Below are 17,301 nucleotides of genomic sequence, written 5' to 3'. Positions count from 1 at the left end.
CATTTTTTAAAAATTATATTTACTGATCCTCATCTGGTACTGTTGAGAATGTTAGGACTTGGAAAACTGAAGACAGCTTTTGCTAAGGTCCATGCAAGAGATCAGTGAGCAAAATTAAAGCTCGTGGTATTGGGGGTAATGTATTGATGTGGATAGAGAACTGGTTGGCAGACAGGAAGCAGAGTGGGGGGATAAACAGGTCCTTTTCAGAGTAGCAAACAGTAACAAGTGAGGTACCGCAGGGTTTAGGGCTGGGACCCAAGCTGTTCACAATATACATTAATGATTTGGACAAAAGAATTGAATGTAATATGTCCAAATTTGCAGATGACACTAAGCTGGGTGGTAGTGTGTGTTGAGGCAAATGCTAAGAGACTGCTGGGTGACTTAGGCTGGTTGAGTGGGCAAATACTTGGCAAATGCAATATAATGTGGATAAATGTGAGGTTATCTACTTTGGTGGAAGTCCACCAGGTTTATTTGGTAGCACAAGTTTTCGGAGCGCTGCTCCATCAGGTGTGGGAGTCTTGTTTGCAAACGGCATGTAAAGACAAACTCAATTTACAAGATAATGGTTGGAATGTGAGTCTGTCCAGGTAACCAAGTCTTAAAGGTACAGACAATGTGAGTGGAGAAAGGGTTAAGCACATGTTAGAGATGTGTATTGTCTACAGCCAGGACATTTAGTGAGATTTTGCAAGTTGTGGGGGTTACAGATAGTGTGACATGAACCCAAGATCCCGGCTGAGGCTGTCCTCGTGTGCGGAACTTGGCTATCAGTTTCTGCTCAGTGATTCTGCGTTGTCATGGAGGCCATCTTGGAGAACGCTTGCCCAAAGTTCAGAGGCTGAATGTCCGTGACTGCTGAAGTGTTCCCCAACAGGAAGAGAACACACCTTGCCTGGTGATTGTCAAGCGGTGTTCATTCGTCTGTTGCAGTGTCTGCATGGTCTCCCCAATGTACCATGCCTTGGGACATCCTTTCCTACAGCGTATCAGGTAGACAACACTGCCGGACATCCTTTCCTAAAGCGTATCAGGTAGACAACACTGGCCGAGTTGCTAGAGTATGTACTGAGTACCTGGTGGATGGTGTTCTCACATGAGATGATGGCATCTGTGTCGAACTGGCATGCCTTTAAGAGGTTGCTGTGGCAGGGTTGTGTGGTGTCATGGTCACAGTTCTGAAGGTTGGGTAATTTGCTGCGGACAATGGTCTGTTTGAGGTTGTGTGGTTGTTTTGAAGGTGGGGGTGTGGGGATGGCCTTGGCGAGATGTTCATCTTCATCAATGACCTGTTGAAGGCTCCGGAGAAGTACTGGAAGATGAAGGGTAGTCTGTCCATCAAGTCCCATGTTTGTTTTCTGAGGAGGTCGGTGTGGTTTTTCGCTGTGGCGCATCGGAATTGTCAATCGATGACTCCCACTCACCTGATGAAGGAGCAGCGCTCAAAGCTTGAGGCTTGTGCTACCAAATAAACCTGTCGGACTTTAACCTGGTATTGAGAGACTTCTTATTGTGCTTACCCCAGTCCAACGCTGGCACCTCCACATGAAGGTTGGCATGCAGGTACAGCAGGCAATGAGGGAAGCTAATGGCATGTTGGCCTTCACAGCAAGCAGATTTGAGTATAGGAGTGAGGATGTCTTGCCGAAGTTATTCAGGACTTTGGTGAGACCATACCTTGAGTATTGTGTGCTGTTTTGGTCTCCTAGTCTGAGGAACGACTTGCTATTGATGGAGTCCAGTGACGGTTCACCAGACTGATTCCTGGAATGGCAGGACTGACAAATGAGAGACTGGATCAACTGGGCTTCTACTCACTGGAATTTAGAAGAACGAGAAGGGAATCTCATAGAAACATAAAATCCTGATGGGGCTGGATGCGGGGGAAATGTTCCTGATGTTGGAGTGTAGAACTAGGGGGTCACAGACTAAGAATAAGGGGTAAGCCATTCAGGACAGATGAGAAAGAACCTCTTCACTGAGTTGTGAACCTGTGGAATTCTCTACCGTAGCTGTTGAGGCCAGTTCGTTAGATATGTTCAAGAGGGAGCTGGACATGATTCTAGTGGCTAAAGGGAGCAAGGGGTATGGAGAGAGTGGGATACTGAAAGTGCATGATCATAATGAATGGTGGTGCAGGCTCGAAGGGCCAAACAGTCTGCTCCTGCATCCATTTAGTATGTTTTCAAGAGGAATTTTTATTAATTACTGCTTCTGAGAAATGCCCAAAAAAGCAGTTGAATGTCCAGTAGAGCAGGTCCTAAACTATTTCCAGAGTCAGTGTATGCTGCTTAAGAATATAGGTTGACAACTGTAATTGCTCTATAGCTAACTTAGTCAGGCTTTGAGAAACGAACACTTAACAAAGCATCCTACGCTAACACATGCCTTAAGATAGATGGCTGGATAATCTATTCATTGAGGTCAAGGACTCTAGGAGAATGTTCCTGTCTGCTCTTTAAGTAGGCCTATGGAATCGTAGGTAGGCTTTTTTAATGCCTCATCTGAAAGATGGAACCTATGCCCTGATTGGATGAATGCTACAACTGAGCAATGGCTACCATTCCATTTTACAACCAATACTTCAGCCAGAGCTGAGATGAAATGCTCAACAATTAACCTATGGCAGTGATTTGATACCTCCAGTCCCATCAATATCTGGACTGGGTATAGGTTTTTGATTACCTTTGCCTGCAGAATGAAGTGCAAGGGAAACATGTGGGTGCTGGAATTATGAATGGCTACAGTAATGTGGGCAGATTGTTGGGAGTACCTGTGAATAACTTGTGGCCCTGTGCTCCAAAAGTCACGGGCATTCAGCCTTGGATCTTCAGGTAAGTGTTCTCCAAGGCGGCCTTCACGACAGCGCAGAGTTGCTGAGCAGAAACTGATAGCCAAGTTCCGCACACATGAGGACGGTCTAAACCGGGATGTTGGATTTATGTCACATTATCAGTGACCCCCACAGCTTGCCTCCTGGACTTGCACAATTTCACAAGCTGTACTGTCTGGAGACAATACACATCTCTTTAACCTGTGTTGAATGCTCCCTCCACCCACATTGTCTGTACATTTAAGACCTGGCTGGCTGTAGAGATTTGCATTCTAATCAGTATTCTGTAACTTGATTTTGTGTCTCTGTGCCCTGTTTGAGAACAGAGACCACTCCATCTGACGAAGAAGCATTGCTCCGAAAGCTTATGGTATTTGCTACCAAATAAACCTGTTGGACTTTAACCTGGTGTTGTGAGACTTCTTACTGTGCCTCCAACTAAAACCATTGTCTTCATGCTATAATAAGAATTATGGTGATTTGTTTGCACAATTTGAGTTGGATAATGCTCGAGTTTAAATGTGGCTGCTTAATGGTCAGTGCCGATCCTGGGGGTGAGGAGAGAAAATAATGATTGACCATAAGACCCAGGAGCAGAATGAGGCCACTCTGCCCATTGAGTCTGCTCTGCCATTTGATCATGGCTCATTTTATTTTTCATCCCCAAATTCTCTTGCATTTTCCCCATAACCCCTGATCCCCTTATTAATCAAGAATTAATTGGAGATTGAATGATTAGACTGGGATCATCTTATATTTGAGCCTGGCTAGTTTAATCAAATCTAGATGGTGAGAGCCGGATAAGATTATACTTAATGTACTTCAAGCCAGATGGTTCCATGGTCCTGGCTCGGGAAGCCTAGCATTAGTAAGGTGCAAGGTTTTCAGGTTATGTTGAGTAGCCCAGTGTAATGGCAATCCCAATACCATTACTCTTGACTTATGTCTAGGCTATCTGAACTAGAGTGTGGTAGGGGAGGTTCGATTTGGTACTGTGATTAGCGCTGTGCCTGGGGCCTAGGTTCAATTCCCCGTTTGGATCAGTGTGTGGAGTTTGCACATTCTCCCCGTGTCTGTGTGGGTTTCCTCCGGGTGCTCCAGATTCTTCACACAGTCCAAAGATGTGCGGGTTAGGTAGATTGGCCATGCTAAATAGCCCCTTCATGTCAGGGGGACTAGCTAGGGTTAATGCATAGGGTTATGGGGATAGGGCCTGGATGGGATTGTGGTTGTTGCAAACTTGATGGGCCGAAAGACCTCCTTCTGCTCAATAGGATTCTATGATCCTATTCCAAATAGTAAGCTGAAAGATGCAGCTTTTCTCTTCTGCGTATCTCACATTGGACTAAGCATCTGCTTAAAGTGCAACAGGCTGTGGGTAATTGGGTAAAAAATATGAAACTAAAATCTGGTCAGTCTAATGTTCAAATGGGCTGGTTCATATCTTGGAACAGCAAAAACAGGCAAAAGCTAATCGTGCGCATATTTGCAATAAAATGACTTGGTCTTTGAGGAAGGGGATTCTGTATTAAACAGAGTCATAGGCAGATTATTGGGTTTAGTAACTGATGGGAAGGAAGGAGTTGAAATGACTTGCACCTAACGAGATCATGTTGGCTGTTTGCTCATATGTGAATGATAAACACTAGTAAAATAAAAGATGATTTTAATGTTAAATATATTTGTGTTGAATGTATTAGTAAGAGGGTTGAAATATTCACTAGAGCCAATGTACGAATATTGCTGAGACTACAGTAGTTCAAAAGTTCAGAATTGGAAGTTATTTGGTCAGCAGCAAATACAATGAAGTTTCGTGTTCAGGACAAATTAAGAAACATTTAATAAAATGTAAAGGCTCATTGTCAGGACATGGCAAGTATCAACTCTTTGGGCCCAGCGATGGTGCTATCTATTTTTCTGGCAGAATGCTGGTGGGAAAGGTATTTGAGTAGAAGCATAGCAATGAGTAAGTTAACCGTAAGAAGTCTCACAACACCAGGTTAAAGTCCAACAGGTTTATTAGGTAGCAAATACCATAAGCTTTCGGAGCGCTGCTCCTTCGTCAGATGTTAACCGTGCCAAGGGGCAGGTATCTGGTTTTTGAGATAACAAATGAAAGATCATCAAGCAGTGTTTCACAATTGGCTGAAGTGTCTCTGTATTGGACTGATATATTAACGTGAAATGAAATCAAGTTTAAGCTAATTAGCAGGAGTACCTTGGATATCCGAAAAATATAATTGTAATGAATTTTGGCTTAGAACTTCGGACCTTTGGAGTGGTCTTTAGCACCAGCCAGTGTTATCCAACCCTTTAAAGGAGTCCCGCAGCTGAGGTTAATGTCTTGTTTGTCTTATGTCTTCCATGTTTTAAAAATAAATTTTATTCACGCTTTACAACTGAAATATATTGCCTTTGCGAAATTAGTTAAAGTCTTCAATAAAGTTTATTGAAACTAAGGAATTGGATTGAACAGTTAACAGGCAGTTCATAGGCATTATGAAGAAAGCACAGTGCACAAATTTGGAATTTATATAGTTAAGTTTTTAAGAGAATCAGGCTACCAACATAAAATTTCCCACAACAGTCTTGCATCTTATGAACTGCAGGAAGTTTGAATAAAGGAAATACAGCAGAATGGATTGGATTATTTCTCAAGGTAGTACTAAAAGGCATTAATTCTCAAGGCTTCTTGGGGAATTCTAGGATCTAATGAGAGAATGGAGCAGCGTTGATATAGAGAATGAATTAGAGGCAAGTGGTGGTTCCCCAACTGAAGAATAGTGGTGTAACCAAGAATTAGAATTTTGTCCACTTTTCTCCGTTTTATTGACAGGGGGTTTAGACTTGGTGCCAGCAACATCTCTTCCAAACTCGAACATCATATTGGACATTTGAAACTAAGTGCTGGATATTTTCAGGAGATCTGACAATCTATGGAGAAATAAACTAAGTTGATGTTTCAATTCAATGATCTTCTTTGAAGAATCCCAAATTTGCTGGTGGTACAAGAATGGGATTTGTGGAAGATATTGATTGACAGAATGGGTAGGTGGGTGATTTTGATAAATGAGGCTTGGGAGGAAAACAAGGAATTGGATTGAACAATGAATAGGTGGTTCATAGGAAGTGTAAGGAAAGCATAGTGCACAAATTTGTAATTTATATAGTTCCTGTAACGATAATGTTCCTCCAGAAGCTTTATAAAACAAGATATGCCACTAGAGAGAGATTGGACAGAAGCTTGGTTAGTGTTAGGTTTTAAGGACCACCATTAAGGAAAAGCAAGGTAGAAGTCGAGATGTTGTAGGAGGAGATTTGAGGTTAGGGCGGAGGCAATTTGAAGGCATGGCCACCAATGAAGTGATTAGAATAAAGGATGCAGATGAGGCTAGAATTGGAGGAGTACAAATATCTGAGTTTTTAGGGCTGGAGATGATCATGGAGACAGGAGGCCAAGGTCATTGAGAGATTTGAAACTAAAGATAAGAATTTTAAGATTGTGTTACCTGGCTAAGAACCAATACAAGTCCGAGCACAAGTGATGGGTGAACCAGGGCTTTGTGCAGGCATGGGCAGTGGAGTTCTGAATGGAGTTTATGGAGGGCAGAATGAGAGGAGCTGGCCAGCAATGTTAAGAGTCAAGCCTGGAGATAACTAGAGGATGGGCGAGGAATACAGCAGTGCATTGATTGAGGTAGTGGCAGATTCGAGTGATCTATGGTGGACTTGTTGATGGAGCAGATATGTGGTTAAAAACTCTTGGGCTAGGGAGTCAATTTTGTGGTGGGGACTAAAGGTGATGGATTCAGTTTGTTTTTATTTTAAAAATTTAAATCATATGGCGTTCTGTTGGCTAGATGAACCCAATGTTTGGATTTCTCATGCCAGCAGGGAGGGAGGACTTGTAGAAAACAATGGAGGGATAACATTCTGTGTACCGTGGTCAATTATGGGATGGTGGGAGCGTTGTGGTAATGTCGCTGCTAGTAATCGAGGCCCTGGTATGTAAAGCTAGTTTTAGTTTCATGGTCACTCTTACTATCATTTGTTGTAAAAATCCATCTGGTTCACTAATGTCCTTTTAAGAAAAGAAGGAAATCTGTCTTTGCCTGTTCTGGCCTGACTCCAGAGCAACAGCAATATGGTTGGTTCTTAACAGCCTACTGAAATGGCCTAGCAAGCCACTGTTGAAGCCCAATTGGGGATGGGCACAAATACTGACCTTGTCAGCGACACCCACATCCCATAAAATAATTTTTAAGAAACTTGCAAATGTGTCACTGAGTTTACCAAGACATGTGGAGTAACCTATACATTGCTGAGAAACACTTTTAGAAACATGAGCTGAGTGCAAAAACAATACAACTGGTAACTGCAAATTTAAATAGTGTCTCATAAGAACTAGAAGTAGGCAACTTAGCTCCTTGAGCCTGCTCCGCTATTTACAAGGGGAAACATTGTCTCCACATCTACTTTGTCGATCCCCCTTATCATCTTCTACACCTCAATTAGATTTCTTATTCTTCTAAATGCCAGGGAGTATAGGCCTAAACTACCCAATCTCTCTTCATACAACAAACCCCTCATCTCTGGAATAAAAGCAAAATACTGCGGATGCTAGAATCTGAAACAAAAACAGAAAATGCTGGAAAATTGACAGCATCTTTGGGGAGAGAATAGAGCCAACGTTTCAAGTCCAGATGACCCTTCAGCAGAGCAGGTCATCTAGACTCGAAACATTGGCTCTATTCTCTCTCCCACAGATGCTGTCAGACCTGCTGAGATTTTCCAGCATTTTCTGTTTTTGTCCCTCATCTCTGGAATCAGTCTAGTGAATCTCCAAGTAAGGGGCCCAAAACTGTACACATTCTACATCTGGTCTCACTAATGCTTTGTACAGTAGCAGCAACACTTCACTACTTTTATTTCAATTTTAGCAATAAATGCTGGGATTCCATTTGCCTTCCTTATTGTCGGCTGTACCTGCATACTAGTTTTCTGTGATTCATGCACTAGAGCACCCAGATCCCTCTGCATCAAAGCATGCAAAATTTCTCTCCATTTAAATAATAATTTGCCTTCATATTTTTCCTACCAAAATAGACATCCTCACCCTTCTCCAATTAAACTCCATCTGCCAAATTTTGCCCCATTCACTTAACCTATCCATACCCATTTGTAAATTTCTTATTTATCACAACTTACTATACCATCTATTTTAGTGTCATCTGCAAATTTGGCTTTGGTAATATAGATTCTAAATAGTTGGGGTCTGAAGACTGAACTCTGTGGCACCCACTAGTTACATCTTGCCAACCAGAAAAAGATCCACTTATCCCAACTGCTTTCTATTGGTTAGCTAATCCTCTATCCAAACTGATAAATTGCCCCTAATCCCGTGTGAACTAACCTTGTGTATTAACCTTTAGTGTGGCACCTTATCAATTCCTTCTGTAAGTCCAGGTATACTACAGCTACAGGATCCCCATTATTCACCTTGCTTATTACACCTTTGAAGAACTTGAGCAAATTAGTCAAACATGATTTACCCTCCATAAAACAATGCCGACTCTGATGGATTGCATTTTTCTCAGTGGTTAGCACTGCTGCCTCACAGCGCCAGGAACCCGGGTTCGATTCCGGCCTTAGGTCACTGTCTGTGCGGAGTTTGCATGTTTTCCCCGTGTCTGCGTGGGTTTCCTCCGGGTGATCCGGTTTCTTCCCACAGTGCGCAGGTTAGGTTGATTGACCATGATAAATTGCCCCTTAGTCAGGGGGACTAGGAGGGTAAATATGTGGCGTTACGGGAATAGGACCTGGGTGGGATTGTTGTCGGTGCAGGCTCAATGGGCCAAATGGCTTCCTTCTGCACTGTTGATTCTATGTTAATAACTTTCAACAATTTCCCAATGACAAATGTTAAACTAATTGACCCCTATAGTTTTCTACATTTTGTCTCCCAACCTTTTTGAACAATTATTATATTAGCATTTTCCTATATCCAATCCAGGGAATTTGGAATATTGTAACCAATGGATCCACTGTCTTCAATGCCACTTCCTTTAAGATCCTAGCATGTAGGCCATCAGGCTCGAGGGACATGCCTGTCTTTGAATCCTAATAGTTTGCTGAGTTGGGTCACTGTCTGTGTGAAGTCTGCACATTCTCCCCGTGTCTGTGTGGGTTTCCTCCGGGTGCTCCAGTTTCCTCCCACAGTCCAAAAGACGTGCTGGTTAGGTGGATTGACCATGCTAAATTTTCCCTCAGTGAACCCGAACAGGCTGTGGCGACTAGGGGATTTTCACAGTAAATTCATTGCAGTGTTAATGTAAGCCTACTTGTGACCAATAAATAGAAACTTTAAAAAAACATCAATATCCTCTGTGTTTTTCTGTTACTATCAGGATGGTACTCATGTCCTCCACAGTGAAAACTAAGGCAAACTATTGATTTTAGTGTCTCAGCCATGTCTGCATTCCCTACTATTATCATCTTCCAAGGGATTATATCCCACCGCGCAACCCTCTCCCTTCCCCCTCAATTCCAGGTGGATTGTTGAGGAAACTCTAATGCAATTCCTGAAGAGATCTTAAAGTTGTTGGGAGTGTGGAACTTGCTATCATGTTGAGTGATAGAGGTGAACACCATTGATGCATTGAAGGGAAAGCTGGAAGGACATTCTGTTCAGGAGAGGTCAAGTAGAGTAAAATGAGGTTCAGGTGGAGCATAGCACATAGTCATCAGTTGGAATCATAGAATCCTACAGTGCAGAAGGAGGCCATTTGGCCCATTGAGTCTGCGCTGCCCACAATCCCACCCAGCCCCTATTCCTGTAACCCCACATATTTATCCTGGTAGTCCCCCTGACACTAAGGGGCAATTTAGCATAGCCAATCAACCTAACCTGCACATCTTTGGACTGTGGGAGGAAACCCACACGGACACGAGGAGAACGTGCAAACTCCACACAGACAGTGACCCAAGCTGGCAATCGAACCCAGGTCCCTGGTGCTGTGAGGCAGCAGTGCTAACCACTGTGCCACCTTGGCGCCCAAATGTATGGCCTGTTTCTGTATAAATTATTGTGTTTGCAACATGGAAAGAGGGTGGTTTTAGGATTGAAAATAAAGATATTACCATGGCCATGTCACACTCCTGGTTTGATAGCTTGCTATGGAAGGAAATGAAAATACCTCATCTAAAGATACAACAAAAACACTTCAACACTGTTACATAAAATCTACAGCAGAGGGCACTCTAACTCCACAATGATGACATTGCTAGAGGGTTGAACAGTGAGGGCCCGATTTTACCGTTGCATTGCGTCTGTTTTTGGGTGTGAAAACTTGGTAAAGTCGGGTGTGAGGCGAATAGCGCGGTCCCCGCGTCCACGCAGATTCCCACTTTACCAAGACCCGAAAATGGCCACGATTGGAACTGCGCCCATTTTAATGCATTTGCATGCATTTAAATGGACTCAATGAGCTGGATGCCCAATCTTTCCGGCGTTTCCCCCTTTACCATCGCGTTCGCCGGTCCAGATTCGGCGCAAAACAGACATGCTCAGCAAAGCTCTGTTTAGGGTGCTCCAGCTTCTGAAGAGGGAGGTTCAGAGCTTCCAACGGCTCTCTGACTCAGATTGGTGGTGGTGGGAGGAGGAGGAGGCGGGTCAGGTGTATCTCTGGAGGGAGGCCCGATCATTCACTGGTGGGGGTGGGGAAGGGGGGAAGGAGGAGGCCAGATGGATCTCTGGTGGGGCAGGGGGGGGTCCGCTGCTACCACTCTGTGGGTGATCGGTTGGGGAGGGGGGAAGGGGGGGACCGCTGCCACTCTGTGGCCAATGGTGGGGGGGAAAGGGGGCAGGGGATCGCGATCGGTCTGGGTAGAAGTGGGGGGGGGGGTTGGTGGATAAGGGGTACAGTTATGTTGTGGGGGTGGGGGCACAGACAATGTCTGTGGGGGCCATCGCTCCCGGGCCACTTTATCTGCTTTCTGTGGTCCAGGAGCAATGTGACAGGGGAGTGTTTTTCAAATTTTATTTTACTGCGCATGCACAGTTGAAAGCTCCGATTGGAGCAGCAGTGTTTCGGGTGCCATAAGCCCCGCCCACAGCACAATTCAGACTCATGACGCTTTTTTTCAGGCTGAGTGCGTATGGGGGCGCCTGAGAACAGGTTTCCAAGTCGGATCTGAATTACGCCCAGATTCAGCACTTAGAATCAAAATGGTAAAATCGCCCTCTGAATGTCCAATTGATCTCTACTGATTGAGATGGTTGAGATGTACTTGGGACATCAGCGAATGCATTTTCATTCAGCAAGAGCAATAAAGAACTTTACCAACTAAAATGCCTATTTTACTGACTTAGATGAGTTGTCAGGGTTATGAGGTGAAACAGTTACAGAAAAAATAAATCATTGACATTGTGATTTTTAAAAGAAATTGAAGGCCAACTCAAGGGCTGCAGTTCGAGTCCCACAAGGGTTTAGATGGCTTGTCCACTGCCTTGAGTTCTGGGGTATCCTGGCCTTTTGCAACAAGGAGCAACTGAGTTTGATCAACGTGGTTAGGCACTGAGGCAACGAGAAGGAACTCTGGCTAATAGGGATATTTAAGATGGGGCAAAGGTGGTGTATTGAGTATTTAAGTTGTCTATAAGGGAATAGATAAACAGATACATTATCCTGGAGTGATGTTTACCAGTAACACAAACACCAAGGCAACAGGACATTCTGAGTAGCCGCTCGGCTCAACACAAACCCTCCTAGAGCATGCAGGCTAATTGAGCACAAGGGCATCACAGCTATAGCCAAGCCGATATGTACCTGGTGCCCAAGCATGTACCCTTGGGAATTGCTGGGTACTGATCCAGACTAAAGCCTCTCAATAGCCTGCATTTGGGTATCTCTTAACTTCAAGTGAACCAAAATTACAATACAGACTACCTTCCAGTTCAACAGCAGCACAAAGAGCGTGAGTAGCTTCACTTGGGATATAGGAATATCGGTCCAGGTGGTTTATAAAGCTAACCCAGTGCTGAGGTTCACAATTCCAACCACTCACTATCTTACTTGGCAACTATACTTTTCAAGATCGTACTCTGGACTGAATTAACGTCGAAAGGAGTCAGCAATACTCTAGATATTTGCCTCCTGAACTTGACTGTCTCCCTAGAATCATAGAATCCCTACTGTACAGGAGGCTATTTGGCCCATCAAGTCTGCACTGACTCTCTGACAGAGCATCTAACCTAGGCTTACCCCGCCCTACCCCTTAACCCCATGTATCCTAGAACTAGGGGGCATGGCCTCAAAATAAGGGGGAGCAGATTTAGGACTGAGTTGAGGAGGAACTTCTTCACCAAAAGGGTTGTGAATCTGTGGAATTCCCTGCCCAGTGAAGCAGTTGCGGCTACCTCATTGAATGTTTTTAAGAAAAGGATAGATAAATTTTTGAACAGTAAAGGAATTAAGGGTTATGGTGAGCGGACGGGTAAGTGGAGCTGAATCCACGAAAAGATCAGCCATGATCTTATTGAATAGCGGAGCAGGCTTAAGGGGCCAGATGGCCTACTCTTGCTCCTAGTTCTTATTTGCCCCGCTGATCCCCCCTAACCTACACATCTTGGGACACTAAGGGACAACTAACCATGGGTGATCCACCTAACCTACATATCTTGGGATACTAAGGGACAAATAACCATGGCCAACCCACCTAACCCACACCTTTCCTCCTGTGAGAGGAAACCAGAACACCTGGAGGAAACCCATTCAGACATGAGGAGAACGTGCAGATTCCGCACAGTCACCCGAGACCAGAATTGAACCCGGGTCCCTGGCGCTGTGAGGCAGCAGTGCTAACCACTGTGCCACTCAAATTCTCTAGATATTTGCTTCCTGATTTTGACTGTCGTCCTGCGAGGAATTTCCAGCTGATTCTATTACTATCTGTGTTGGAACTGAGCAAACTCTGTCTCCTAATAACAGTCTTCGGCCTTTTGTTTGGAAAGCAGAGGACAGTAGCATCACAGCCAACATTTGCTATCCAGTTAGGCTGTGAGTGGAGCTCTAGAGACACATGGATAGGCAAAGGGCCAAAGCTAAACTCAAACCCAATAGCTCTACTTTCTGTAGCTTCGGATGAAATTGCTTCTTCACTGGACTTCCAACTCCAGAACAGAATTAACAGGCTTGCACGTTTCATCTGAAAATCTTCACCCCCAGAGAGCTGTGGAGGCTTTAGCATTGACAGTGTTGAACACTGAGATCGATTAGACTTTTGGACATTAAGGGATTCAAGGAGAGCAGGGGTGAATGGAGAACAGCGGTTCCCAACCTTTCATCCGTCACAGCACATCTCTATACTATATCAAAAAAATCTGAGGCACATGTCCTATTTTCTCTGAACTGCCCTCTAACAAAAGATTTTTTGGGGTGATTTTCAGCCTGCGTTTGCCGTCATAGAGAATGGTGACGCAGGTGGAAAATCCGGAGAGATTCGGGAAATGTGGGTTTCCATGTGTTACTGTGCATGTGTGGATGCCAAAAATCTCTTCTCCACCATAACAATTATGGCCTCAGATGATTGTCTGTGTGGAGTTTGCATGTTCTCCTCTTGTCTGCATGGGTTTCCTGAGGTTTGAGCTTCGTCAGGTCTTGGAGAGGCTGACCACAGAGCTGAGACAAAGGTTAGTTTTAGTTTAATTAAATTAATTTTTGTCATTTTGAATCTTAATTCACATCACACTTGGGAGGGGGGGAGGCGGAATGCGGGTCTACACTGCACATCAGGCAGACTGGTTGGGAACCACTTATGTAGAAGATTAGTCAGACTCTGTTGAATGGTGGTGCAGGCTCAGAGGGCCAAATTGCCTCCTCACAGCTTCATAGAACCCTACGATTCAGGAGGCCTTTTGGCCCATCGAGTCTGCACCAACAACAATCCCACCCAGGCTCTATCCACGTAACCCCACGTATTTACCCTGCTAGTCCCCCTGACACAAAGGGGCAATTTAGCATGGCCAATCCACCTAACCTGCACATCTTTGGAGTGTGGGAGGAAACCAGAACACCCGGAGGAAACCCACGCAGACACGTGCGCCCTCATTTTATGTTCTTAAGCAGCCCCGTGGCTGAATACGATTGAGTTGTATGAGACTCGAGTTCTGGATTCACAGGCCATTTCAAGGCAGATGTTACAATCTTTCAACCAATGCTACAGTCTTGTCAGCAAAGAAAAATATAAGGAGTAGAGAAATCAACCACCAGTTCAGGATCTCAAACAATGACGAGACAGAGTACAGGAATGAGATAGAGGATCTGGTGAACTGGTGTGGCAACAATAATCTCCCTCTCAATGTCAACAAAACGAAGGAGATTGTCATCGACTTCAAACAGCGTAAAGGAGAACATGCTCCTGTCTACATTAAGGGGATGAAGTAGAAAGGGTCGAGAGCTTCAAGTGTTTAGGTGTCCAAATCACCAACAACCTGTCCTGGTCCCCCCAATGCCGACACTATAGTTAAGAAAACCCACCAACACCTCTACTTTCTCAGAAGACTAAGGAAATTTGGCATGTCAGCTACGACTCTCACCAACTTTTACAGATGCACCATAGAAAGCATTCTTTCTTGTTGTATCACAGCTTGGTCTGGGCTCCTGCTCTGCCCAAGACCGCAAGGAACTACAAAAGGTCATGAATGTAGCCCAATCCATCACGCAAACCAGCCTCCCATCCATTGACTCTGTCTACACTTCCCGCTGCCTCGGCAAAGCAGCCAGCATAATTAAGGACCCCACGCACCCCAGACGTTCTCTCTTCCACCTTCTTCCTTCAGGAAAAAGATACAAAAGTCTGAGGTCACGTACCAACCGACTCAAGAACAGCTTCTTCCCTGCTGCTGTCAGACTTTTGAATGGACTCACCTTGCATTAAGTTGATCTTTCTCTACGCCCTAGCTATGACTGTAACACTACATTCTGCACTCTCTCGTTTCCTTCTCTATGAATGGTATGTTTTGTCTGTATAGCGCGCAAGAAACAACACTTTTCACTGCATGTTGATACACGTGACAATAATAAATCAGATCAAATTAAAAAGAGAGCAGAATGAGAGTGGTTTTCAAGTTTTTACTTTCTGCTAAAGCATTTGCTGCACAATAGCTAACAACAAGCCCATCAATCTTTCTTACCATCACTTTTTCTCACTCATGTCGGAGTGCGGCTTCTTGGAAAACATTTTATTTTACAGATGTTGCAACTATTTATTAAAATTCTAATATCAAGTCTGACAATTACGCATTGAAGTAGTTATTTCTTTAAAAAATAGTTTACAGTATTTCAGCAGGATACACAAAGTGGGGAAGGGGAGGGGGGGGGGGGGGGGGAGGTTCAAATTGCATTTCCCTGTAAATAGCATCCTGATTTATTTTCACACACCTGTGGATTCTCTTCTGTTCCCCAAGTGAAATTAAAATTGGCCTGGTAAAGGTTTTAAAAATGTACACAGCATACATTCAGTACAATCACGGACATCAGTGTACAATCGTTTAATGCCCCAACCGGACCGGGTTTCTTTTTTCTAATGATACAAACTGTTAGTCAGCAAAAGCAGATTTAGATTATGTAAACAATCAAGTAGTAGAATAATTTCGATCCTGATTTAACACCATTTAGATCCCACCCACCTGCCCAAGATGAGCTCAAGGTCTTATCGGCTGATAAACACTTGTCAATGTACAAACAACAAGTACAGACATGCAGGGAGTTCACACAAAGAAAAGATGGCGGCGGAACCACGAGACGAACTGTCCTGGCCGTTTTTTTAACACCCAATCAGTCTTGTACAAATATATAATCGGCAGAAAGAAGTCGCCAGTTACGACCTGCAGCAGCCCGTGCCTTTCATCTCCGAGTTCACGTAGTCGTGGAGCTTGAACTTGGGGTCGTTTGGCGATTTCATCGACCTGTGCTTCAGTTCTCTGTAACAAACAGTTGCAGGTGACTTTCACGCGCCTATCCGGAATGTGGGTTCTGCTGATCCCGCAGCTAGGGCTGGGGGCCAGTACAGTGAATGGGCGCCCACCGTGCCTCCTGCCATCTAGAGTTTTGAATGAGCTTATCATATATTAAGCAGATCTTTCTCTTCACCCCACCTGTAGCTGCAACACTGCATTCTGCACCCTGTCCTTTCCTTCTCCCCTATGTACTCTACAAAAGGTATGTTTTGTCCATATAACTTCATTGAATCCCTACAATACAGAAGGAGACCATTGGCCCATTGAGTCTGTACCGACCACAATCCCACCCAGGCCCTATTCCCGTAAACCCACACATTTACCTGCTAAAAGCAAATTACTGCGGATGCTGGAATCTTTCATTCCCTCCTCTTGCCGTATAAATATCTCCCACTTTCTCTGCCTTTTAGCTTTGACAAAGGGTCATCTGGACTCGAAACGTCAGCTCTTTTCTCTCATTACAGATGCTGCCAGACCTGCTGAGATTTTCCAGCAATTTCTCTTTGGGTTTCATTTACCCTAGCTAGTCCCCCTGACACTAAGGGGCAATTTAGCACGGCCAATTAACCTAACCCGCACATCTTTGCAGTGTGGGACGAAACTGGAGCACCCGGAGGAAACACATGTAGACATGGAGAGAAAATGCAAACCCCACATAGGCAGTGACCTGAGGCCAGAATTGAACCCAGGACCCTGGCGCTGTGAGGCAGCAAGAACTGACTGGAGCGCAGGAAACAATCGCCGGAATTCTACCGCCCCGCCCACCCCCACCGCGGAACTGGAGCGGGTGAGGGGCGAACAACGGAAACGTCCGTTGACCTCGGGTGGGATCTTCCGGTCTCGCTCGAGCGAAGCTGTAAAATCCCACCCATTATTTTTCACTGTATCCCAGTACGTGTGACAATAATAAATCAAATCAATTCAAAAGGAACACTCGGCAGGTCAGGCAGTGTCTATGGAGAGAGCAACAGTCGAATGTCTCAGGTGGTGACTTTTCATCAGAACTGGAAAACAGTTAGAAGTTGCATCTCTAACTTGCTCCAGTTCCAAGTGAATATTGTGGCCGGAATCTTCCGACCTTTCACGCCAGCGGGATTTTCCCATCCTGCTGCAGTGAACGGAGATTTGGCTGGGCGCCAGATTCTCCCTCTTTGCTGCAACGGGAGCATGAGGTGATTGGATGGTAAGATCGCGTCCTCTTTCCCTCTCCCCGTATGTTATCTGCCCCGACGAGTATTTCCAGTGTTTTCTGTTTTAAATTTCGGATTTCCTGAATCCACGGCAGATCCAATCCAGGGATTTCTTGCAAATGAAGAGGGTGAATTAGAAATGTAATCGAAGGAAGGTGCGGTAGATGCTAGAAATATTCAGTTCGAAAGAAGTGGACTCGAACTCTTTGCCAGACCAGCTGAGATTTTCCAGCACTTGTATTTGAAATTAAAGA

At 44.6% G+C, this 17,301-nt stretch overlaps 1 protein-coding gene across 1 annotated transcript in view; it reads right to left on the bottom strand.

Moving 5' to 3' along the window:
• Window positions 1–14,957: 14,957 nt before the first annotated feature.
• rab26 (RAB26, member RAS oncogene family) overlaps window positions 14,958–17,301 on the bottom strand; it is a 425,728-nt gene continuing 423,384 nt past the window's right edge. The window contains exon 9 of the mRNA XM_078240702.1: window positions 14,958–15,821. Within this exon, the coding sequence (XP_078096828.1) occupies window positions 15,719–15,821 (103 nt within the window). The 3' untranslated portion in view covers window positions 14,958–15,718. The remainder of the gene's footprint in view (window positions 15,822–17,301) is intronic.

Source organism: Mustelus asterias, chromosome 23 (genome assembly GCF_964213995.1).
Source record: "Mustelus asterias chromosome 23, sMusAst1.hap1.1, whole genome shotgun sequence".
Lineage (NCBI taxonomy): Eukaryota > Metazoa > Chordata > Chondrichthyes > Carcharhiniformes > Triakidae > Mustelus > Mustelus asterias.
The sequence above is the reverse complement of the archived record's forward strand: the minus strand, read 5'-3'. Positions and strand labels throughout refer to the sequence as shown.